Source organism: Pagrus major, chromosome 2 (genome assembly GCF_040436345.1).
Source record: "Pagrus major chromosome 2, Pma_NU_1.0".
Classification (NCBI taxonomy): Eukaryota; Metazoa; Chordata; class Actinopteri; order Spariformes; family Sparidae; genus Pagrus; species Pagrus major.
In genome coordinates this window covers 12493793-12519545 of record NC_133216.1, presented here as the reverse complement: position 1 = coordinate 12519545, position 25753 = coordinate 12493793, and the positions used below count along the sequence as shown (strand labels likewise).

Below are 25753 nucleotides of genomic sequence, written 5' to 3'. Positions count from 1 at the left end.
CACCCCCGATAACGTAGTCACCATCCAATGAGAATGCAGGTAGACGAGTAGAACCCTGGAGTTTACATTTCACAGATGAGGCCTCAGTGCTGATTCCACCAGTCTTATCCTCTGTAAGCCCAGTCCTTTGTTTTAGACTATCCCCAGAACCTTTCAAGGCAAGGGCAGAGTTCACTTCACACAAACTCAGAGACAGGATCAGGCTAATTAGGAGAGCTGAGATCTTCATCTCTCAAGTGTCTGTTTTGTAGGCATACTGTATGTGTGCTTTTATGATTTATATAGAGTAGATTTTCAGAGAAAAGATTCCCTCCTTCTACTGTGCGTCAGCTTACTGTACATCAGAGAGGGTACGCCCTTACCTAGTGTTTTTTTTTTTTGGTTGCATTATAATCTCCAGTAAATGTCCCTGTCACTTGAAAACAGAAAATACCAGGTATCTAATTTTGTGATATGATAATTATGATAAAGCATGAATCCCAGCACATGCACAACCTCAGGGTTTGTTTGTATGGTTTAATCCGGTCTCAAATAAATTACAGGATTTATTGTTCCTCAATATGTATGTAACAGTTTTCAAATCAAAAAGTTGAGACAGAACTCAGTACCACTTTTTTTGGTTACAGATGTAACTTTTATTTAGAAAATGAAGAAAAATAATATTCATGAAAAAAGGCTATCAGAAAATTTAAAAAAAAGAATGGATGAGGCCATTTTTTCACAGACATTTGGGGTATCGGATTATGTTTATGGGTGCCTAATTTTCATTTGTTGTAAAGCAAGTAAACTTTTTAAACAAGCATTATGTATTTTGTATTTTTTCACCTGGTATGTCATTATGTGGACCATGAGAATGCTTCCTTTTGGCTGTGGCTACTCTATAGGTGAGGTCACATCCTGTTGTTTGTTGTTTGGAGCCCAGATGAAGACCTACCCTCTAACAGTCAAAACCTGTTGGTTTGCTGATAATTGCACTTTTGGTGATTTAGCCACTGAAATAAAAGCCTTTTAATATTTCCAGCGTCATTTGATACTTTTACTAGTTTGGATTGTTTGCATAGCCTCTGTTTTTTGAAGTGAGGACTGAGTTGAATGTGCACAACATAAGCTCTGTTCTATATGTTAAAATCCTAACAATTTCCAAACCTCAGACGTCTTAGGATTGATTTTTGTTCATCAAATGTTTCTTGGTGTTCTTCTCTGGCTTAAACAATATGATGTAACACTTTGGAGCAAATATACACAGCATCATTCCAAAACTGGAGGCCAGAATGGCAAATATCTCCACAGCCACAGTAAATTTCCCAGGAGAGCTGACATACGCTGGGATAAAGGTGATCCAGACTGCACAGAATATCAGCATGCTGAAGGTGATCAGCTTGGCTTCATTGAAATTATCAGGCAGTTTCCGTGCTAGGACAGCTAACACAAAGCACAAGACAGCCAGTAGGCCTATGTACCCAAGGACAACCCAGAACCCAATAGCTGAGCCTAATGCACACTCCAGGATGATTCTCTCCTTAAAAGTGGTTAAGTTTTTCATTGGAAAGGGGGGACTAAGACCCAACCAAATAGCACATATTAAAACTTGAATGAATGTGAAAAATACTACAGTCATCCTTTGCTGTAGAGGACCAAACCATTTCATGACATTACTACCCGGGAGTGTAGCTCTGAAGGCCATTAACACAACCATAGTTTTTCCAAGAACACAAGAGATGCAGAGGACGAAGGTGATCCCAAACGCTGTGTGCCGCAGCCTGCAGGACCAATGAGAGGGTGCTCCAATGAAAGTTAATGAACACAGAAAACATAGAGTCAAGGAGAAGAGCAGCAGGAAGCTCAGCTCTGAGTTGTTGGCCCTGACAATCGGGGATGTCCTGTGATGAAAGAACACAGCCGCTGTTGTAATGGCAAGACAGGCACCACCAACTGAGAATGCAGCCAGGATGATTCCTAAGACCTCGTCAAAGGAAAGAAACTCTACAGGCTTGGGGAAACAAGTGTCTCTCTCTGCATTAGGCCAGAACTCCTTCGGACAAGGGAAACAATCAGGGGAATCTGAAAAAAAATAATCAAAAAGGGCTTTTAGTAGTAATACAGTTGGTGCTGTAGATGTACATTAGAAGAAAAAAAAATACCTGTAGTATTGCTAATCTCTCCTTCAGGACATGGTATACAATCATAACAGCAGATGGGTTTTCCTTTTTGCAGCACTTTACGAGTTCCTGGAGGACAGCTGTCACTGCACACTGACACAGGCACCTGGTACATAAGATATAAACAAACTTAAAATGTTTTTGGTGCGCTAGGTAGATTTTCGGATTAAAGGATAGGTCCACATTTTCTGAAGTCTTAAAACAACATACCAATGTGCCAGTATGTGTTTTGAAAGTGTTATCGGTCATTGTACCCATTCCTCTTGATTAAACTTTTATACTTATATGATTAAATAATGAAGTGAGGACATTTTGAATTGAAAGGTCAAAGGTCAACTTCACTGTTACATCAGAATGTTCTGCAAAAACACTTCTGGCATTTTAGGAACAGAAAGGGAAATTTTGATTATATACAGTGAGTACAGTTTTCTTGTAATGTGTCACTAATTAACCTCTAAGAAACTCTTACAAGGTTGTCATTAGCAACAAATTACCTTGTGATGAAGTGAAACTATGTTAAGTAAAGCCCAAATGGATCATTCTCTGAGCATTGTGTTTTGTCTGACAATTATTAATATGGCACTACATTTGTCAAATTATAGTCTGTGTTGTCTAATTTAGACATTGTAGGACCATTGCATAAAGTGTGTAGTGTCTACAGTGCTGTTTGGTAGAAAGGCTTAAATAATGTCTAATTAATATATTTTGGACCTGATATGGCATTGCATTTGATTTCTAATTCGATCTTGTAAAATAGTGCTCTTGGTTTCTAATTAGAGGATAATTCAGTTTAATGGTCTTCATAGTATATTTTAGCCCTGATAAGGCATTATATGTGGTGCATGGTTTAGTTGTATGGTTTATGATTAGACTATGAACTATACCTGTAATTTCTTATTTCTATTTTTTAACTAATTTGTTATAAACTTCAGCTCGTTATGTGTTATTATTTTACTTAGGGTATAACTGTTGAATGCATACTATTTCTAGTCTTTGTCTAATTTGATACAAAGTATGGCTTATTACATTTTATTAGTGTAATCTAAAATAAAGTGCGACCCTTCAGGTGACTGTCATTGCACCATATGACAAAGCTGTCCCCTGTACTTCTCTGTAAAAATAGTCTACATGAAGACAGCATGTTTCTCACTGGAAATTATTCACTGGAATCATAAATAACTGAAACTTTGAGTTCTCGAAGAACTGCAGTTATTATCTTTTATCAAAATCTGTCAATGTCTTTACTACTTGACTATATTAAAAAAGTCTGAAGAGAAATGGATGAAAACTGCACTGAGGCATACAACTGCAAGCTGGTAATTCTCGTTGTGTTACAATTTGTTTTCCACAGCTCGGCAAGGAAACAATTTCTTGGAAACATGTTGGGTCAACTAAAATTAATGTAACTTTGGAAGATACCCACTTGATGTGTCTGTCTCAGACTATTGAAGTCTTAAATCATCTCTGATGGAATGTAGGATGCTATGTATGCACAGGAAAAAAACACAGCACCAAAAACACATCTCTTGTTTTGTACACCAAATTTTAAGTGTTGCCATTGGGGTCCTTACCTGTGTGTCATCCCCCAACCAGGTGAGGTTTGTGTTGATACGGAACTCCTGGCCCACAGGAAATGATGCATCATAGTACCCTACTGCCACCATCTCAATGCTGCCACTCTCACTTTTTTGCCAGTTAACCAGTTCATATCTGGCCACAGGATCCCCGTTGGCATCAAATGACACATCATAACCATTTTTGGAAAAATTAACTTTCTTCAGCTGAGTAAGAACCTGTGAGGATGAAGTGAAGTAAGACAATGAGGGAAAGAAAGTGGAAAATATCAAATGAAATGAATATTACATTTTATAATATTATAGTGACAAATTAGGGCATTAGGGTATTCACTTAATCATTTTGACTGACCTGTTTGGACTCTATTCTGGTGAATTTGTCACAGTGAGCTGTAGAATTTGTGTCCTGACACACTTCATTATGAATGGCATGTGCTATTGCATAAACAGCCTTGTAAACCATGTTAGTGATTCGGAGCTGAGATGTGTCAGCGTACGGGCTGTTAAGTGTCTTAATGTCTTCAGTTCCATCACACACACGCTCATCTTTGGCTGCACCTAAAAAAAACAGAGATAGAGGAATGTCTGATGATGTTTTTGGCCTTCACACTGACATTACATTATAATTATTTCTAAAATTGTTTTTTTCTTGATATTTTTGTTGTATTTGAATTGATAAAAGTGTCTTGAAACTCAATTATATTTATTGTTCTTATTCTTTATAAAACATGCTTATTTTACAGACAGTTACAAATAAACACCTTCATCTATTTCCTGATGATCAGATGACACACACAAAAAAGACAAAAGTGTCCACAACTTTTCCATTAATTACGCTGCGACTTCACCTATTATAAGGTGTTTAACGTTCATTATCTGAAAACACTGTTAGTATGATCGCCAAATTAGACTTACACTTAAGTGAGATTATTTACAGGAATATACCTTATGTCCACCTCATGTCTTATTTCAGTATCAATAGATTTTCTTCTCAATAGTCTATAATCTGGGGTTTGATCTTGACTTTTAGGAAGCTCCACTTAGACTGACAACATAACAACACAACCACAAGAACCCAACTATGAATGTCATCTTTGTTTAAAAATAAGATCAACTTTCTCACTTTTTCCCACCCTGCAGTTGAATGCCTTCTCCCAGAACTCAGTAAGCAATGGAGAGGCAGCCACTTTAGCGGTAGAGAGATCCAGCAAGAATTCTTTCAGACCTGGGATGACAGCTTGCTCAATGCCAAATCCAACAGTTCCAGCACAGAAGCTGAACCTCAGCAATTTAGGGTTAGTTACCCAGGACTCACTGCCTATCCACTGGCGAGGTGGAGAAGGCTGAAGCGACAGCTCCTGCAGCAGAAGCCTCATTTCTGTTGAGGCTGCAAATGCCACAATAACCACAGCGGTTGACCTGGAGAAACATCATAGTGCATTATATTTTACCAATAAGAATATCAAGATACTAAACACAAAACAATGTGAGAGATACAGTAGTTTGCAGTTTGGGAAATGTTCAGTACAGGTCTCACAAATTCTGTTTTCATGATTATAAATGAGAAAGAAATAAACATCATGAAAAAAGTATTCCAATTTGCCACTAAAATAATACAATCAACAATAATCAGATCAGTGTCAGCATTGACACTGTAAGCAATAAGCAATCAGTAATGTAGAAACCTGCGGATCACATCAGCTACTCTCCTGATTCTGCTACGTGGATGGGTCCGATGGAAAGATTCAGAGTATTCCACACAAATCCCCTCCTTCTGTGCTGCCTGCAGGAAAGATGCCATGCCATTATTGCCATAGACTGAATCTGACCGGACAGCACCTATCCAAGTCCAGCCAAAGTGTTTCACCAGCTTGGCCAGTGCATCAGCCTGGAACTGGTCACTGGGGATTGTTCTAAAGAAATTTGGGTACTGCTGCTTATCAGACAGGCATGCACAAGTGGCAAAGTGGCTCACCTAAAAGAATTCAGGATTGTAGTTATTTAAAAGGGCAGACCAAAAATCAGCACTGGTCTACATTAAAGACATAGTTTTTCAGAAATGTATAATATTTACTTGAGGAATGTTAAAGGACCCGACGATGCGCGACATGCTGATTGATGGCGTGGACCCAGACTCACCAACAATAGCCGTCACCATACCAGATTGCGAGCAATTGTCGCTGGTGTAAAACACCGGGTCCAGGCCATTTGCAAGCTGGAATGCCACTTGAATAGTCAAGGGCACTGAGCTGCACGAGTCATAGATCTGATAACCGAGTTTGATGCCCGGCAGTAGCTCCATGCTGTTGTTAATCTCCTCAATGGCAAAGATCATTGAGCGTGCAAAGCGCAGTTCACAAGAGTCAATTCTGCACACAGACAATCATGTCACTGTTCAAATCTACATGTGATGAGCAAAAGTCAAAGTTTTAACAGAAAACACACAATTGCAGCTTTCTGACTGAGAGCTGCACATCATCTGTGGACCAAATATATATCACAGAATTGTCTGACCAGCAAAATTCACAACACAAGATAAGATATAATTCCATAGTGCATATATTTAAAAATTGGCAGCTAAATCAGAAGTCTTTACTTGTTCTTATCTTCTTTATAAAACATATATTGTTATTCTTAAGTTTTACTACACAACAGCTTTGCAAAATGATTGTTAGCACATCATACAAACTAAAAACATTTCTGTCCCCACACAATGTAACATCCTTGTATCCACCACTTCTCCCTCCTACTGACCTCCCTGTGCATTTTTGTGGCTCAGGCATGGTGGTGTAGTTATGCATCACTGTTTGTTTGTAGTAGCGTATGGAGAAAACACCACCAATAACGTAGTCACCATCCATTGAGAATACAGGTAGACGAGTAGTACCCTGGAGCTTACATTTCACAGATGAGGCCTCACTGCTGCCCCAAGCACCAGTCCTTTCCTCTGTAAGCCCAGTGCTTTGTTTCAGAGCTAAGCTCAGCTCACACAAACTCAGTGACAGGATCAGGCCAATAAAGGGAGCTGAGATCTCCATCACTCAAGTGTCTGTATGTTTGCATACTGTGTTTGTGTTTGCACTGGTTTATATAGATTCTCAGACAAGAGCTTCCCTCCTTCTCCTATACGTCAACATACTATACATCAGAGAGATGCTATCGGTGATGCTTTTGATGAACTCTTGCCCAAACTTTTTCTATGATTTACATGTAGAATTAAGAGTCACTGTCTCTATTCTCCATTGTAAACAGCAGATATCATCTTAATTAGGGCCCGAGCACTGACCAGTGCGAGGCCCTATTGTATTTGCTTGGATTAGTTTTATTCCTCCCAAACTCGGAACATACATCACATTGCACACTGCCATCTGAATTCAAAATGATTGGGGGTGGGTGTGGCCAGGGGACTCCATAGCACCATGCCAACGTCGTTTTGTCCCCGCAACATTTTTCTCGGATCGTCATGAAATTCGCAGGACTCATAGGTCTCATCGATTTAGCCAGTAATTATTTTTGTCGGAATTTTTGCCGCAACAGGAAGTCAGCCATCTTGAATGGCGTGCGGCGATTTTCATTTTTCCGATACTGTTTTCGGACTTTAGGATGGTCGCAGACTTACCAGATGTGAAACATAGCTTTTAACCCATGAGCCCGTTAATTCGATACCATAACTGGCCTCAGGTGTGTCACGACAGCTCTAATGGCTTTTCCCATTTCGTACATACAGACAAACACCTACGGACACCAATTTTTGCACATGCATCACCAGTCACACACATTGATATCTGATATGGGTCGGGGCCTTTTAGGTCAAAAAATGGCTCAATAGCGCCCCCTGGAATATTTCAAACTTGAAGCCCCGCCTCCTAAATGCACATACATGAACGCAATTCAGTATGCATAAGTATCATGACCAGACGCACAAAAAACCTTCTTGGACCCATACCCTCAGTCCTATAGGAATTCTGTGATTTTAGTTCAAAGCAGAAATTTTGCTGCTATTTTCATCCATTTCTATGCCTCGTACTTTAATTAACTTGTCCTACAGTTTTAACACCACAGACTTCACAGTCACTAAGTCTCATCCTCATACCTTGATGATGAAAAGTTGTCAAAAGCTTTCGCCTACGTTATTCCTGGTGGGCGTAGCAGTGCGGTCAATTTTCGATCCTTTGCCATAAGCAGGAAGTCCTTATAACTTCAACATACAATTTCCCATCTTCACCAAATTGGTCACACATGTAGAGGGGCTGGCCATGAACACATCTATGCATCAATACTGTGTTAAGTGAAAAGATGGCTCCATAGCGCCCCCTGGAATATTTCAAACTTGAAGCCCCACCTCCTACATGCACATACATGAACGCAATTCAGTATACATATGTATCATGACCAGACGCACAAAATACCCCTAGGCACCGAAACCCTCAGTCCAACAGGAAGTCGGCCATTTTGGTTCACAGCAGCCATTTTGTCAAACTTGAAGCCCCGCCTCCTACTAGCACATACATGAACGAAATTCAATAGGCTTATGTATCATGACCAGACGCACAAAAAACCCTCTTGGACCCATACCCTCAATCCAACAGGAATTCAATGATTTTAGTTCAAAGTAGAAATTTTGCTGCCATTTTCACCCATTTCTATGCCTCGTACCTTATTTAACTTGTCCTACAGATTTAACGGCACAGACGTCACATTCCCTAAGTATCATCCTCATACCTTGATGATGACAACTTGTCACAAGCTTTTGTCTCCATTATAGCTGGTGGGCGTAACGGTGCAGTCAATTTCGATCCTTTGCCATTAGTAGGAAGTCCTTAATATAACTTCAACATACAATTTCTCATCTGCATCAAATTGCTCACACATGCAGAGGGGCTTGCCCTGAATATATCTCTGCATCAATACTGTGTCATATCTATAGCGCCACCCACTGGACACAGGAAGTCACTGAATATGTCACTGTTGTGTTTTCAGTGACATGGATCCCATTTAGGTAGGAACCTTTCCACAGACAACGGGCGAGCACACACACACATATATATATATATATATATATATATATATATATATATATATATATATATATATTGAATAAGTTATCACCTTCCTTTAATGTGTTTTTGGTGTGATTTAATCATATTTTAAATAAATCACCAGAACTTTTGTTCCACTATGATTCATTTGAAATAATGTCATCAAAGTGTTGACACAAAAGTCAGTACCACACATTTTTTAAGATAATTAAGACTTTATTGAGCTATTTTAACATTTTTGTGAAAACCAATAAAAAAGGATCTTAAAAACACAACACTGAAATTAAGAAAAGCATTTAATGTAAAACGTTTTTTTTAAAAAAGCCTTCAAATGTAAATATTTGATTCATTTTACTGAAGACTGTGCTGAATATGCACCGCATTCAACTACTGTTTTTAGAAGGGCCAGATTTGAAAAAAGGTGAACTTTTACATCCTGATGCCTGACTTGCAAAGCTTGGAAGTCAAATGTATTAAAACAACTTGAACAATTTAAAACACTTAAAAATGTCCTTCCCCTTTGTGTATTGATAACATGCATCTTTTAATCTTAGAAGTGGGTTATCAGTTAAATCCTTGTAATTTTCCTCTTTTTTAAAAGCCTGGGTATACATTTTCGAATGAAACGAGTATTTCTGTACTGAGCAAGAGGCATCACCATGGAGTTGACTAAACAGCCAACTAAGAGAATGATCAAAGGGCCAGAATGACGTGTTTAAAGGGTTGCAATTGGCCCACGGTCCACCAGTTGAATAGGTCTACTCTAGACCGTATGTTGCCATCTTAACAATTTCATAACCTCAGATGTCTTTGGATTAATTTTTATTCATTAAATGTTTCTTGGTGTTCTTCTCTGGCTTAAACAATATGATGTAACACTTTGGAGCAAATATACATAGTATTAGTCCAAAACTGGAGGCCAGAATGGCAAATATCTCCACAGCCACAGTAAATTTTCCAGGAGAGCTGACATAGGCTGGGATAAAGGTGATCCAGACTGCACAGAATATCAGCATGCTGAAGGTGATCAGCTTGGCTTCATTAAAATTATCAGGCAGTTTTCGGGCTAGGACAGCTAACACTAAGCAAAAGACAGCCAGTAGGCCTATGTACCCAAGAACAGCCCAGAACCCGATAGCTGAGCCTAATGCACACTCCAGGATGATTCTCTTCTTGTATATACTTAGGTTTTTCATTGGAAAAGGGGGACTAAGACCCAACCAAATAGTACATATTAAAACTTGAATGAATGTGAAAGACACTACAGTCATTCTTTGCTGTGGAGGACCAAACCATTTCATGACTTTACTACCTGGGAGTGTAGCTTTGAAGGCCATTAGCACTACTATTGTTTTTCCAAGAACACAAGAGATGCAGAGGACAAAAGTGATCCCAAACGCTGTGTGGCGCAGCATGCAGGACCAATCAGAAGGTGCTCCAATGAAAGTTAATGAACATAAGAAACATAGAGTCAGGGAGAAGAGCAGCAGGAAGCTCAGCTCAGAGTTGTTGGCCCTGACAATCGGGGATGTCCTGTGATAAAAGAACACAGCTGCTGTTATAATGGCAAGACAGGCACCAGCACCTGAGAACGCAGCCAGGACAATTCCTAGGACCTCGTCAAAGGAAAGAAACTCTACAGGCTTGGGGAGACAAGTGTCTCTCTCTGCATTAGGCCAGAACTCCTTGGGGCACGGGAAACAATCAGAGGAATCTGAAACAATAAACAAAAAAGGGCTTTTAGTAGTAATATAGGTGAAGTTATAAATATGGACTTGGAAAAAAAAAAAAAAAACATACCTGTAGCATTGCTTATCTCCCCCTCAGGACATGGTATGCAATCATAACAGCAGATGGGTTTTCCTTTCTGAAGCATTTTACGAGTTCCTGGAGGACAGCTGTCACTGCACACTGACACAGGCACCTGGTACAAAGATACAAACAAACTCACACATATTCAGATGTGATCACCTTTGATCTGTTTAGAACATTTTTTTCAAGTTTGTCTTAAAACAATACTTAAATGAAAATGCGTGTATTGACAGTGTTGCTGGGAGGGAGTCATGCTATGCAGGATCGAGGTGAAGTCTGAACAAGTAAGTCTTGAGTCTTGAGCTTCCACCACTCAGGCACCAGAACAGAGAAGAGTTGTGAGTTTGCTGAGCGACCTTTGTGTGCTCTCAGCGATGGTGGTACCAGCGGGCCAGCCGATGTAGTGGAACGAAGTGCTGTCACTGGGGCGTGTGGTCTGACCAGTGTTTGGAGGTAGATGGGTGCAGTTCCGTTGATAGCCTTAAAGGCCAGTACCATTGTCTTCAATCGAATGCAGGCTGCAACAGGAAGCCAGTGGGGATCTCAGAGGAGGGGGGTCACATGGGAGAATTTGGGTAGATTGAAAACAAAGGGTGCTGCAGCGTTCTGGATAAGTTACAACGGTTTTGTCACAGGGGCTGGGAGTCCAGCCAAGAGCGAGTTGCAGTAGTCCAGGTGGGAGATGACCAGTGCTTGGATTAGGAGTTGCGTTGCGTCCTTTGTGAGGAGAGACTGGATCGGGCCACAGCAGTGATGTTGGGGATGCAGGATAGTATGTCGTTGAGGATTATGCCCAGGTTCCTCGCAGTCGATGAAGGCGATACTATGATGTCCTCGACAGTGACTGACAGGTCCACGTGAGGGCAGTCTTTCCCCGGGATGAAGAGGAGATCAGTTTTATGAAGGTTGAGCTTGAGGTGGTGTGCAGTTGTCCAAGCAGAGATGTCTGCTAGACATTCCGAGCTGCGCGTTGCAATGTGGGTGTCGGAGGAGGATGGGGGAAAAGGGAGGAACGGTTGGGTGTCGTCTGCATAACAGTGGTAAGAGAATCCATGTGATGTCATTGCAGAGCCTAGTGATCTAGTGTATAGTGAAAACAGGAGTGGTCCTAGTATTGAGCCTTGAGGGACACCAGTTTCCAGAAAGCAGGTTTTGGACAAGGAGCCTTTCCATATGACCTGAAAGGTGCGATTTGTCAGGTATGATGTGAACCAGGTTAAAGCAGAGTCAGCAACGCCAAGTTCAGCCAGAGAGATAGGTCGAGGAGAATGAGGACAGATAAGCAGGACTGGATCTCTGGCGGCACGGAGGGAATCAGTCATTTCGTCTCGGTGGAGTGAGCAGTCCTGAAGCCTGACTGATTAGGGTCAAGGAGGTCGTTTTGTGAAAGATAGGAGGACAGTTTGTTGTAGACGGCACGTTCCAGGGTTTTAGAGAGGAATGAAAGAAGAGACACAGGTCTGTAGTTTCTGATGTCAGCTGAGTCTAGGGTGGGTTTCTTTAGGAGTGGCTTTACTGTAGCTGTCTTGAAAGGAGCTGGAATAAGGTCTAAAGTGAGGGAGGAGTTGATCAGGTTGGTGAGGAATGGTAAGATGTCGTGTGAGATGTCTTGGAGAAGGGAGGAGGGAATCGGGTCAAGGGAACAGGTGGTGGCATGGTGAGATGTGACTAGTGTGTGAACATCTTCAGAGGAGAGGGGGCTGAAGCAGGTAAGGCCATCAGAGGTGAGGGTTGGGGGAGCTGATGTCTTTTACTTTCTTGGTAAAGTAAGTTGCAAAGTCATCAGCAGTGAGGAAGGAAGGAGAGGGAGTGGTAGGAGGGGTGAGGAGAGAAGAGAACAAGGAGAACAGTTTCCTGGGGTTGGAGGCAGAGGAGTTGATCTTTGACAGGTAGAAGGCAGATTTGGCTGCTGATACAGTTGAGGTGAAGTCAGAGAGGAGGAGGTGGTAGTGAGCAAGGTCATCAGCATGACGTGATTTTTTTCCATTTTCTCTCTGCTGCTGTAGCACCGATCTATTGGTTCGCAGAGATTCAGACAGCCAGGGAGGGGTTGGAGATGATCATGCCGCTCGGGAGGTGAGGGGACAGAGAGCGTCTAATGAGGAGAAGAGGGAGGATAACAGAGTCGAGGAGGCTTCCTCGGTGGACATTAGAGAGAATTGTTCTGTGGATGGTAGTGAGGAAAGAACAATTGAGGAGAGAGTGGAAGAAGTCAATGAATTCAGATGAGCGCAGCTTCTCAGGCTGGATGTTGAAGTCATCTAGGACAACGAGTGGTGCGCCATCGTCAGGGGAGCAGCTTAGGAGGGCGTCCATCTCATCAAAGAAGTCATGGAGAGGACCGGGAGGGCAATAGATCACCACAATGTTGAGCTTGAAAGGAAGGGTGACAGAAACAGCGTGGAATTCAAGTGCAGATCTGGGCAGGTGGTCCAGGGGAAGGACCTGGTAGGACCACATGGGTGTGATGAGGAGTCCAGTTCCTCCATGGGCTGAAATGTTATCCGCCTTCTTCACTGCAGACTGGCAGTTCCATAGGCCCTCTAGTACTTCAAGTTCAGTACCAGTGGAGAATGTTGGGTAACAGAGATTGGCTGGGTTACAGCCTTGAGCAATGGGTCTCTGGTGAGATCTTCTCTGGTTTGATGTCCTGACTGGGATTGGGTAGGACTCATGGCTGTGATGGGTGGTGGACAGTGAGTTACTTGGACTCCCTTGATCCCTAAGTCTTTGTTCGGCTGTCCTGACGCTGTAGTGAGTAGCCCATATGTGCTAAATTTACCTCATGCAGGCTTAGCTCCGCCCTGTAATCAAGCCTATTCACCACAGCTGACTTGGCCGAAACTGACTGATAACCACTCAGCTTCAACAGTTTCACAAGAATTTACACAAAAAGTATCTAGACAAGATTAAATATTTCAACTATCTCTCCTCACAGAATGCCTAAACACTGGAGCTACAATTTCTTCTCACTTTCTTTTCACTTACCAGCAGTAGTTCCACCGCTTCTTTCCCCTAGACAAAATGTAACAGCTTTCCAACTCTTGTTGGAGTTTGGTTCCAGAACCACCACTGTGTGTGAAGTTGAACCTCACTATATCTAGCTGGTACCTCTCTACCTCCCGCACTAGCTCTGGCTCCTCCCCCACCAGAGGTTACATTCCATGTACCAAGGGCTAGTCTGCAAACCAGGGGTCAGGACGGCCAGGTCTCCCCCCTCGCCATTCACACACTGTACCCAAACCCATTTCTCTCCCCTGCAGGTGGTGAGTCAACAAGGGTCAGCTCCATGTTGTTTCTTCGGGCTGAGTCCCACCAGGCCCAATGCCACCAGACGTGAGCCAGCGGGCTCCCCTCCCATCATCCGTCATGCAATCACCTCATTCCCCATCAGCTTAACCATCTATTTCCACACCTGGACCTCATTACCATCATCAGTCACTCATTCATACACAAGCCCAGGTCCTTTGTTCCTCTTTCATTTTGTCTCCAATGAGAACAGAAAGCCAGCTCTGATTATAACAAGCAAGGAGGTGTCCTCTCAGCATTTGCTGAGGAATTTGCAAACTGAGTTGGCAAAGGACTTCCATCAAATCCCTGCTCCTCTTTCTGACTCCAAGTATGCCAGTCTCCAGTCAGCTAACCTGCAGCCAGACAGCCACCAGCATGCTTGCCACCAGCCAGTCACTCCAACCTCCTCTGCTTCACTGTCAGCTAACTCACAGCTTGCTAGCCACCAGCCTGTTTCAATCAGGTCTGCTAGCCTTCAACCAGATTGCCTCTTACCAGCTCCAGCGCATGTTTTGGCTTGCCACCAGCTGCATTCCTCCTGTCAACCTGATCTCCTGAGTTTGCTAGCGACTGGCCTGCTAGCCTCCAGTCAGTTGATCTGTCAGCTAGCACAGAACCAGCCAGTGTCCTGTCTGATCACATGTACTGAAGCAAGCTTCTCTAAACCCCTCTAGAATAAGTGGGGCTCCCGCCAATGTCCAGCTTCTCTGCTGCTCAGTACCTCTTCCTTATTGCTACCCTCATGCTGCGGAGGTCCTGCAGCCCTGTGACCTTGAGCCACTGTTGCCCAGTGACCCAGAGCCTCCGCAGGTCAGTGCCATGATCTACACTCTGTTTCTGAGTCGGGGGTTCCTCCTGACATCTCCTTTATAATGGGGTCAGTTGACACCTTTCCTGTTATTGGGTCACCCAACACCTGTCCAATTCCCGGTTCAGCTGACACCTTGTGCAGTCCATGGGCTGCATATGCTGCAACATATGCCCAGTTCCTAAGTGTAATGTCTCTCTTGTTCCTGACAAGCGACTGGTCAACATCTGCTAATACTGGTTCCCCATATCCGTTCTTGCCAACACCTGCTCCTGGTTCCCCGTCAACAGTCAGGCCGACACCTGTTCCTTGTCCCCAGTCAGCAGCCTGACCAAAACCTGTTCTTGGTTCCCTGCCAACAGTACAGCCGATTCCTACTTATGGTTTCCGGATGGCAGCCCAGCAGACGCCTGTTCGCGATTCCCAATTGGTGTCCTTACCAACCCCTGGTTCACAGTCTGTGGCGGCGCTCAACTCCAACTCCAAAGCCTCAGTTGATTTTCCTCGCCAACCAGCCAGACCTCCCAGGTTAACAGTCCACTGTCTTTGCAGATCAGTGGAACTTCTTAATTTTCCCTCCTGTTTTTCACGTATTGACTGCTTTCAGCAAACAAAATCTGGGAGAATCTGTGAGATTTGAAACATGTAAATGATAGATTATTACTTCTGGTCTCCTTACTTGTGTGCTACCGTCCACCCAGGTGAGGTTCTTGTTGATACGGAACTCCTGGCCTTCTGGCAGTGATGAATCATAGTGCCCTACTGTCACCATCTCAATGCTGCCACTGTCCCTTTTCTGCCAGTTAACCAGCTCATATCTGGCCACAGGATCCCCGTTGGCATCAAATGACACATTATAACCATTTTTGGAAAAATGTACTTTCTTCAGCTGAGTAAGAACCTGAGGATGAAATAAAGTTACAATTAGTTAAATATTTAACTTTAAATTCATAAAAAGTAAAAATGGCACTGGGGAGTCACATTTACTTTGACTGACCTGTTTGGACTCTATTCTGGTGAGCTTGTCACACTGAGTTTTAGAATTTGTATCTTGACACACTGTATTATGAATAGCATGTGCTATTGCATAAACAGCCTTGTACACCATGTTGGTGACTCGGAGCTGAGATGTGTCAGTGTATGGGTCCTGGAGTGTCTTTATGTCTTCAGTTCCATCACACACGCTGTCATCTATGGCTGCTTCTAAAAACACACAGAGACAGTGAAACATGTTTTTAGCATTGACATTAATGGTGCATTATCAGTCTGTGTCTTTTCCTGTTATTTTATTTCAACCAGCAAACATGCCCCGCAGAAACGCATACACCACTGTTCAAATGTTTGTATTTACCTTCTTCAAAAGTTCGATTCGTTGCACTTTCTAAGAGGACTACCCTCTAGTTTTTCAATGGTCTTTAATGACTTTCGGAAAGCAGAAAGTCTGTATGAATAGATATTATTTTGCACAAAAAGTTATGTTTTTACAGGGACAACAAAACACACAAAGGGTCAACCAGACTGACAATTGAAAGGGGAGAAAGGGAAAAAGATACTTCTGAGCATTAGTTAAATAACATAAGAAATCTCCAATCGCTGGATAAATAAACTGGAATCAAAATATATTTGTTCCTCTTTCAGTGATGAGTGCACAATAATGCCTTTGACAAATTGAAATTAGCAGGTGTGTTGCTCAGCAAAGCTATTCTTAAAACTTCAAAATAGAAATGGATTATTATTCTAGGGTTATCACTGTTGGAATTGGATGATGGAATTTCATATGAACAAACTATGGTCTGAGTAATCCCAGCCTAAACCCATTAACTCTATCTACTGAATAGACTGCAGATGCCCTCCCACTCACACCCGTAAACAAAAAAATAATGGATTGGTGTATATTTTATATAGTTCTAATCAATTTATAAAACAGACTTATGTTACATTACATTTCAAAGTATCATTTTGCAGACATGTCTATATATTTTCTATTATATACGACACTGTTCGGTGTCAGACCAAGTGATCAGATGATTAGTCACATTTATAAGAGACAAAAAAATCTTTACAACTTTCAAGTAATGACAGACTTTACTTTTTTAATGTTCATGTGTTTAAAAGAAATGATCTGAAATCACTGTCAGTCTAATAGGCTTATGAGATATACATGTAGCGTGACTGATACATTCTAGTGAGTACATTTTTTTTGTCTTTATTTTGCTCTGTGGCCTGGAGCCTGTCTTTGTAATGGGTACATCTGATTCATGTAGTCATAGTTGGCATTTCATAATCTCAGAGAACATAGGCCCTAAACTTGACCTGAAATTGGAATCTAAGGTTTCTTGGGTTTTAGAGCAGCTGATGACTATTTACCACAGGAAGCTCCACTCAGACAGACATTCAGCAAAACAACCCAACCACAAGGGCTCCACTATGAATTTCAGCTATGTTAAAAATCAACACAACTTCCTTACTTTTTCCCAGCCTACAGTTGAACGCATCCTCCCAGAACTCAGTAAGCAATGGAGAGGCAGCCACTTTAGTGGGAGAGAGATCCAGCAAGAATTCTCTCAGACCTGGGATGACAGATTTCTGAATGCCAAATCCGATGGCTCCGGCACAGAAGCTGAACTTTAGCATCTCTCGGTTGGTTACCCAGGCCTCACTGCCTATCCACTGGCGAGGTGGAGAAGGCTTGAGCGCCAGCTCCTCCAAAAGGATCCTCAGTTCTGCAGAGGCTGTAAATGCCACAATAACCACAGCTGTTGACCTGCAGGGACATTATAGTAGACCAATACAAGTATCAAGATACTTAAGACAAAGAAACTGTTTGGTCTTGATTATAATCTTTTGCTCTATTTATTTCTGTTTTGAACATCATTAGTTATAATTATGTGACTTTAAAATTTAAAAAGATGAATTCCCAATTTCTAAGATATAAAACAAGCTTCTGTTTCATATTTGAATTAAAGTTTTTTGTGGTTTTGTGTGCAGAAGCTTGGTGTCAGCACAGACAAAAAAAAAAGAAAAAAGAAAAGCACAATCAGTGATGTAGAAACCTGCGGATAACGTCAGCTACTCTCTGGATCCTGCTACGTGGGTGGGCTCGATGGAAAGATTCTGAATATTCCACACAGATCCCCTGCTTCTGTGCTGCATCCAGGAAAGAGGCCATGCCATTATTGCCATAGTCTGAATCTGACCGGACAGCACCTATCCAAGTCCAACCAAAGTGTTTCACCAGCTTGGCCAGTGCATCAGCCTGGAACTGGTCACTGGGAATTGTTCTGAAGAAACTCGGAAACTGCTGCTTATCAGACAGGCATGCACAAGTGGCAAAGTGGCTCACCTAAAGAAATTCAGGATTGTAATTATTTAACAGAACAGTAAAAAAGCACTGACCTACACTGAAGACATAGTTGTCAGAAATGTAGTCTGTTATATTTACTTGAGGAATTTTAAAGGAACCGATGACGCGCGACATGCTGATGGATGGTGTAGATCCAGACTCACCAACAACAGCCATTACCATACCAGATTGTGAGCAATTTTCACCAGTGTAAAACACCGGGTCTAGGCTGTTTGAAAGCTGGAATGTCACATGCATCGTCACAGGCACTGAGGTGCACGAGTCGTGGATCTGATAACCGAGTTTGATGCCTGGCAGCAGCTCTGTGCTGTTGTTAATTTCCTCGATGGTGAAGGCCATTGCACGCGCAAAACGCAGTTCACGAGAGTCAATGCTGCACACAGACAATTATGTCACTGTTCAAATCTACATGTGATGAGCACAAATCACAGTTTTGACAGAAAACACACAATTGCAGTCATATAATTGAAAGCTGCACTGTATCTGTTGGCGGAATTTACCTCAGAATTATCTGAACAGCAGAATTCAAAACACAGTATGAGAAGAAATCAATTCATAGTGCACAGATTTAAACATATTCAGCTAAATCAAAAGGTACATTTTCTTTCATCCTGTTTGTTAAACTTTTTTTTTTCAAGTTTTCCAAAAGCTTTGCAGCATGATTCTCCATTTTACTGACCTCCCTGTGCACTTTTGTGACTCAGGCATGGTGTTGTAGTTATGCATCACTGTCTGTTTGTAGTGGTGTATAGAGAAAACACCCCCTATCACGTAGTCACCATCCATTGAGAATACAGGTAGACGAGTTGTACCCTGGAGTTTACATTTTACAGATGAGGCCTCAGCACCAGTCTTTTCCTCTGTGAGCACAGCACTTATTTTCAGAGCTGAGTTCACCTGACATAAACTCAGTGACAGGATCAGGCCAATAAGGAGAGCTGAGATCTCCATCCCTGAAGTGTCTGCATGTGAGCATATTGTGTGTGTTTGCACTGGTTTTAATAGATTTTCAGACAAAAGCCTCCCTCCTTCTACTGTGCGTCAGCTTACTATTCATCAGGGAGAGTATAGCATTAGATATTGGTATTTCATGAATTGCTATAAAACATTGTAAACACCAGCTATTGTCCGTATTTTGTTCTAACTGCAATCCGTCATTTCTTTGTGTTAGCTCATACTAGAATTAAGCCCCAAAAATGCATGTGTTCAATATTGTTGGTTTTTTTTCAAGCTTTAGTATTCAACTTTCATATACTGGAAATAATTTCAAAAACTCTACACAGAAATCAGTATCACACTGTTTATGAATATATACTTTATTTAGCAAACAAAGAAAATAACATATTACAAGAACATTCAAAATTATATCTCAGTCAAGAGAAATATTTAATGTAAATGCAAATATTTAAATGAACTACATGAAGGCAGCGTTAAATGTACAAAGTTGAAGCTCTCTATTGTGTGTTCCATTTAAATAATTCCCAAACTTCAGACGTCTAAGGATTAAATTTTGTTCATTAAATTTTTCTTGGTGTTTTTCTCTGGCTTAAACAATATGATGTAACACTTTGGAGCAAATATACACAGTATTAGTCCAAAACTAGAGGCCAGAATGGCAAATATCTCCACAGCCACAGTAAATTTCCCAGGAGAGCTGACGTATGCTGGGATAAAGGTGATCCAGACTGCACAGAATATTATCATGCTGAAGGTGATCAGCTTGGCTTCATTGAAATTATCAGGTAGTTTCCGTGCTAGGACAGCTAACACAAAGCAAAAGAGAGCCAGTAGGCCGATGTACCCGAGAACAACCCAGAACCCAATAGCTGAGCCTAATGCACACTCCAGGATGATTCTCTCCTTATATATAGTTAGGTTTTTCATTGGAAACGGAGGACTGAGACCTAGCCAAATAGCACATATTAAAACTTGAATAAATGTGAAAGACACTACAGTCATCCTTTGCTGTGGAGGACCAAACCATTTCATCACATTACTACCTGGGAGTGTAGCTCTGAAGGCCATTAGCACTACTATAGTTTTTCCAAGAACACAAGCGATGCAGAGGACGAAGGTGATCCCAAACGCTGTGTGGCGCAGCCTGCAGGACCAATGAGAGGGTGCTCCAATGAAAGTCAATGAACATAAGAAACATAGAGTCAGGGAGAAGAGCAGCAGGAAGCTCAGCTCAGAATTGTTGGCCCTGACAATCGGTGATGTCCTGTGACAAAAGAACACAGCTGCTGTTGTAATGGCAAGACAGGCACCAGCAACTGAGAATGCAGCCAGGGTGATTCCTAGGACCTCGTCATAGGAAAGAAACTCTACAGGCTTGGGGAGACAAGTATCTCTCTCTGCATTAGGCCAGGACTCCTTGGGACAAGGGAAACAATCAGGGGAATCTGAAAAAAATTATCAAAAATGGCTTTTAGTAGTAATACAGTTGGTGTTGTAGATATATATTAGAAAAAAAATACCTGTAGTTTTGCTAATCTCTCCTTCAGGACATGGTATACAATCATAACAGCAGATGGGTTTTCCTTTCTGCAGCACTTTACGAGTTCCTGGAGGACAGCTGTCACTGCACACTGACACAGGCACCTGGTATATAAGATATAAATAAACTTAAAACGTTTTTTGGTGTGCTAGGTAGATTTTAGGTCCACATTTTCAAGTCTTAAAACAATATACATGTGCCAGTATGTGTTTTGAATTTGTTATCGGTCATTGTACCCAAACCTCTTGATTATACTTTTATACTTATAGGATTAAATGATGAAGTGAAGACATTTCGAATCAAAAGGTCAAAGGTCAACTTCACTGTTAGCTCAGAATGTTCTGCAAAAACACGTTTCTGGCATTTTAGGAACAGAAAGGGAAATTTTGATTATATACAGTGAGTACAGTTTTCTTGTAATGTGTCACTAATTAGCCTTAACCTAAGAAATTCTTACAAGGTGCTCACAAGGTTGTCATTAGCAACAAATTGCCTTGTAATGAATTGAAACTATGTTAAATAAAGCCCAAATAAATGGATGATTCTTTGAGCATTGTGTTTTGTCTGACAATTATTAATATGGCACTACATTTGTCAAATTATAGTCTGTGTTGTCTAATTAAGTCATCGTAGGACCATTGCATAAAGTGTGTTTTGTCTACGGTGCTATTTGGTAGAAAGGCTTAAATAGTGTCTAATTAATATATGTTGGACCTGATATGGCATTGAATTTGATTTCTAATTGCATGATCTTGTAAAATAGTGCGTAATGGTGTATTTAGATCACTTGGTTTCTAATTAGAGGATAATTCAGTTTAATGGTCTTCATAGTATATTTTAGCCCTGATAAGGCATTATATGTGGTGCATGGTTTAGTTGTATGGTTTATGATTAGACTATGAACTGTACCTGTAATTTCTTATTTCTATTTTTTAACTAATTTGTTATAAACTTCAGCTCGTTATGTGTTATTATTTTACTTAGGGTATAACTGTTGTATGCATACTATTTCTAGTCTTTGTCTAATTTGATAGAAAGTATGGCTTATTACATTTTATTAGTGTAATCTAAAATAAAGTGCGACCCTTCAGGTGACTGTCATTGTCATTTTGACAAAGCTGTCCCCTGTACTTCTCTGTAAAAATAGTCTACATGAAGACAGCACGTTTCTCACTGGAAATTATTCACTGGAATCATAAATAACTGAAACTTAGAATTCTCAAAGAACTACAGTAATTATCTTTTATCAAAATCTGTCAATGTCTTCACTTCTTGACTATATTAAAATAAGACAAAAAAAAGTCTGAAGAGAAATGGATGACAACTGCAGCCTGACTAGAGCACGGAGGCATACAACTGCAAGCTGGTAATTCTAGTTTTGTTACAATTTGTTTTCCGCAGCTCAGCAAGGGAAAAATCTTTTGGAAACATGTAGGGGTTGGGTGAACTAAAATTAATGTAACTTTGGAAGATACCCACTTGATGTGTCTGTCTTACGCATATGAAGTCTTGAATCATCTCTGATGGAATGTAGGATGCTATGTATGCACAGAATGAGAACTGTGGATTTTGACCCACATCTCTGACACAGCAATGGATATCTTCACAGGAAGTAAGGACCAGAGGAACAGGGACCAAAAACACATCTCTTGTTTTGTACACCAAATTTGAATTGTTACCATTAGGGTCCTTACCTGTGTGTCATCCCCCAACCAGGTGAGGTTTCTGTTGATACGGAATTCCTGGCCCACAGGCAGTGATGCATCATAGTACCCTACTGCCACCATCTCAATGCTGCCACTCTCACTTTTTTGCCAGTTAACCAGTTCATATCTGGCCACAGGATCCCCGTTGGCATCAAATGACACATCATAACCATTTTTGGAAAAATTCACTTTCTTCAGCTGAGTAAAAACCTGTGTGGATGAAGTAAAGTAAGACAATGAGGGACAGAAAATAGAAAATATCAAATGAAATGAATATTACATTTTATCATATTATAGTGACAAATTAGGGTATTCAATTCATCATTTTTGACTGACCTGTTTGGACTCTATTCTGGTGAATTTGTCACACTGAGTTGTAGAATTTGTGTCCTGACACACTTCATTATGAATGGCATATGCTATTGCATAAACAGCCTTGTAAACCATGTTAGTGATTCGGAGCTGAGATGTGTCAGTGTACGGGCTGCTGAGTGTCTGAATGTCTTCAGTTCCATCACACACACTCTTGTCTATGTCTGCACCTAAAAAAAAAACGGTAGAGGATCATGTTTTTGGCCTTCACACTGACATTACATTATAATTCTTTCTAATATTATTATTCTTTTTTTAAATATTTTTGTTGTATTTAAATTGATGTGTCTTGAAACTCAATTATATTTATTGTTCTTATTCTTTATAAAACATGCTTATTTTACAGACAGTTAGGAAGAAACATATTCATCTATTTCCGGATGATCAGACACACTAAAAAAAGACAGAAATGTCCACAACATTTCCATTAATTACATTCTGACTTCACCTGTTATAACAAGTTTAATACATGTACATTATCTGAAGACACTGTTAGTATGATTGCCAAATTAGACTTATATACATTTAGCTTGGTGGCCTGAAGACTGTGTGCTTGTGTTCAGGACTACAGTGTTGATATTGTAAAACCACTGAAGCCAAAAGTTGACTTGAAATCATCAAGTGAGATTATTTACCACCTCATGTCTTTGTTCAGTATCAATAGATTTCCTTCTCAATAGTCTATAATCTGGGGTTTGATCTTGACTTTTAGGAAGCTCCACTTGGACTGACAACATAACAACACAACCACAAGGACCCAACTATGAATGTCATCTTTGTTTAAAAATCAGATCAACTTTCTCACTTTTTCCCAGCCTGCAGTTGAACGCATCCTCCCAGAACTCAGTAAGCACTGGAGAGGCAGCCACTTCAGAGGGAGAGAGATCCAGCAAGAATTCTCTCAGACCTGGGATGACAGATTGCTCAATGCCAAATCCAACAGTTCCAGCACAGAAGCTGAACCTCAGCAATTTAGGGTCAGTTACCCAGGACTCACTGCCTATCCACTGGCGAGGTGGAGAAGGCTGAAGCGACAGCTCCTGCAGCAGAAGCCTCATTTCTGTTGAGGCTGCAAATGCCACAATAACCACAGCGGTCGACCTGGAAAAACATTATAGTGCATTATATTTTACCAATAAAAGTATCAAGATACTAAACACAAAACAATGTGAGAGATACAGTAGTTTGCAGTTTGTGGAATTTTCAGTACAGGTCTCATAAATTCTGTTTTCATGATTATAAATAAGAAAGAAATAAACATCAGAGTAATCCAATTTGCCACTAAAATAATAAGATCAGTAATAATCAGATCAATGTCAGCACAGGGTACACAAGCAATCAGTAATGTAGAAACCTGCGGATAACGTCAGCTACTCTCTGGATCCTGCTATGTGGGTGGGTCCGATGGAAAGATTCAGAGTATTCCACACAGATCCCCTCCTTGCGTGCTGCGTGCAGGAAAGATGCCATGCCATTATTGCCATAGTCTGAATCTGACCGGACAGCACCTATCCAAGTCCAGCCAAAGTGTTTTATCAGCTTAGCCAGCGCATCAGCCTGGAACTGGTCACTGGGGATTGTTCTGAAGAAACTTGGAAACTGCTGCTTATCAGACAGGCATGCACAAGTGGCAAAGTGGCTCACCTAAAGATTACAGCAAATGATTCAAAGGGGCATACAAAAAAATCAACACTGGCTATTAGCTTATTACACGCAGTTTGCCAGAAATCAAAAATATTTACTTGAGGAATGTTAAAGGACCCGATGACACGCGACATACTGATGGATCGGGTAGATGAAGACTCACCAACGATAGCCATCACCATACTGGAGTGTGAGCAGTTGTCGCCAGTGTAAATCACCGGGTCTGGGCCGTTTGAAAGCTGGAATGTCACATGCACCGACAGGGGCACTGATCCGCATGAGTCGTGGATCTGATAACCGAGTTTGATCCCTGGCAGCAGCTCTGTGCTGTTGTTAATCTCCTCAATGGCGAAGACCATTGCGCGTGAGAAGCGCAGTTTACGAGAGTCAATTCTGCACACAGACAAATCATGTCACTGTTGAAATTGATTAGGACATTATGAGGACACAAAATAACGGAGAGCACCATTTCATAGTACTGGACAAAAGTCCAAACTGCACTGCATGTGTGAACCAAATATACACCCCACAGTCACCTGACCAGCAAAATTCAAAACAGAATTCAAAATTAGTCCAAATTCATGCACTGATAATTTAAAATTTAATCAATTTTATCATTTTGATAAAATAGAAATGCTATGCTTTAAGTTTCCAGTACTACAGCTGAGCTACATCATACATCATACAAAATAAATGTTTTCTATCCTCACGCAGGTATTTTCATGAGTTATCTTCAGTCTTACCTGGTTTCCCCTTTGTTTATGACACAGATATTCTTTAAGTTTTTCGACACAAAGGCTTTGCAACATGTTTGTAAACACATCATTCACATCAATAAATCTGTGTAACATTCTCATATCCACCACTACCCTCTTACTAACTAACCTCCCCGTGCACCTTTGTGGCTCAGGCAGGGTGATGTAGTTATGCATCACTGTGCGTTTGTAGGTGTGTATGGAGAAAACACCCCCAATAGCGTAGTCACCATCCATTGAGAATACAGGTAGACGATTGGTACCCTGGAGTTTACATTTCACAGATGAGGCCTCAGTGCTGACCCCAGCACCAGTCTTTTCCTCTGTAAGCCCATTACTTAGTTTCAGAGCTGAGTTTAGCTCACACAAACTCAGAGATACAACCAGACCAATAAAGAGAGCTGAAATCTCCATCCTCAAGTGTCTGTATGAAGGCATACTGCATGTTTTGATTGGTTTATATAGATATTAAGACAAAAGCTTCCCTCCTTCTATTGCACGTCAGCCAGCTATACATCAGAGAGACAACATCTTTACCCAGTGGTCTTTGATGAAATCTTCCAAGTTTATTTTATTTGCTGCATACAAAATATAATCTCCATTTAAAGCCATTGTCACTTTTCACCACTTGTAACGTTATTATTGTAAACAGCAGATATCTAATTTCTTCTGACCCTCATACCTTTCATGTTCTTTTACATATCACAGTTAGACCACAGTTAGTCTAAGGAC

General features: G+C 41.1%; 3 protein-coding genes across 3 annotated transcripts; all 3 read right to left on the bottom strand.

Moving 5' to 3' along the window:
* Positions 1-1156: 1156 nt before the first annotated feature.
* On the bottom strand, positions 1157-6516 carry LOC141019240 (extracellular calcium-sensing receptor-like). Its single transcript, XM_073494099.1, has 8 exons — positions 6488-6516; positions 5808-6102; positions 5419-5708; positions 4857-5152; positions 4086-4291; positions 3731-3952; positions 2142-2265; positions 1157-2061 (listed from the first exon to the last, which is right to left on the bottom strand). The coding sequence occupies exons 1-8, from the start codon at positions 6514-6516 to the stop codon at positions 1157-1159; spliced, it is 2367 nt and encodes a 788-aa protein (XP_073350200.1).
* Positions 6517-9587: 3071 nt separating this feature from the next.
* On the bottom strand, positions 9588-18755 carry LOC141012645 (extracellular calcium-sensing receptor-like). The gene is made up of 8 exons (XM_073486173.1): positions 18727-18755; positions 18126-18420; positions 17737-18026; positions 17152-17447; positions 15681-15886; positions 15363-15584; positions 10573-10696; positions 9588-10486 (listed from the first exon to the last, which is right to left on the bottom strand). The coding sequence occupies exons 1-8, from the start codon at positions 18753-18755 to the stop codon at positions 9588-9590; spliced, it is 2361 nt and encodes a 786-aa protein (XP_073342274.1).
* A 795-nt stretch (positions 18756-19550) lies between these two features.
* LOC141012607 (extracellular calcium-sensing receptor-like) lies at positions 19551-25258 on the bottom strand. The gene is made up of 8 exons (XM_073486128.1): positions 25152-25258; positions 24365-24659; positions 23977-24266; positions 23428-23723; positions 22587-22792; positions 22239-22460; positions 20525-20648; positions 19551-20449 (listed from the first exon to the last, which is right to left on the bottom strand). Exons 1-8 carry the CDS (start codon positions 25256-25258, stop codon positions 19551-19553), a joined length of 2439 nt encoding a protein of 812 aa, XP_073342229.1.
* Positions 25259-25753: the final 495 nt, after the last annotated feature.

What these genes read in the sequence shown, in the direction of transcription:
- LOC141019240 (XM_073494099.1), bottom strand. Translation starts at nt 6,516, where the DNA reads ATGCCTGAGCCACAAAAATGCACAGGGAG. An exon ending in CAACTGCAGGGTGGGAAAAA is followed by an intron (nt 4,292 to 4,856) that starts GTGAGAAAGTTG and finishes TGTTTTTTTTAG; the next exon opens with GTGCAGCCAAAGATGAGCGT. An exon ending in CCAGAATAGAGTCCAAACAG is followed by an intron (nt 3,953 to 4,085) that starts GTCAGTCAAAAT and finishes TCATCCTCACAG; the next exon opens with GTTCTTACTCAGCTGAAGAA.
- LOC141012645 (XM_073486173.1), bottom strand. Translation starts at nt 18,755, where the DNA reads ATGCCTGAGTCACAAAAGTGCACAGGGAG. An exon ending in CAACTGTAGGCTGGGAAAAA is followed by an intron (nt 15,887 to 17,151) that starts GTAAGGAAGTTG and finishes GTGTGTTTTTAG; the next exon opens with AAGCAGCCATAGATGACAGC. An exon ending in CCAGAATAGAGTCCAAACAG is followed by an intron (nt 15,585 to 15,680) that starts GTCAGTCAAAGT and finishes TTTCATCCTCAG; the next exon opens with GTTCTTACTCAGCTGAAGAA.
- LOC141012607 (XM_073486128.1), bottom strand. Translation starts at nt 25,258, where the DNA reads ATGGATGGTGACTACGCTATTGGGGGTGTTTTCTCCATACACACCTAC. An exon ending in GGTCCTTTAACATTCCTCAA is followed by an intron (nt 24,267 to 24,364) that starts GTAAATATTTTT and finishes TGTAATCTTTAG; the next exon opens with GTGAGCCACTTTGCCACTTG. An exon ending in GGTTGGGGGATGACACACAG is followed by an intron (nt 20,649 to 22,238) that starts GTAAGGACCCTA and finishes CTTATATACCAG; the next exon opens with GTGCCTGTGTCAGTGTGCAG.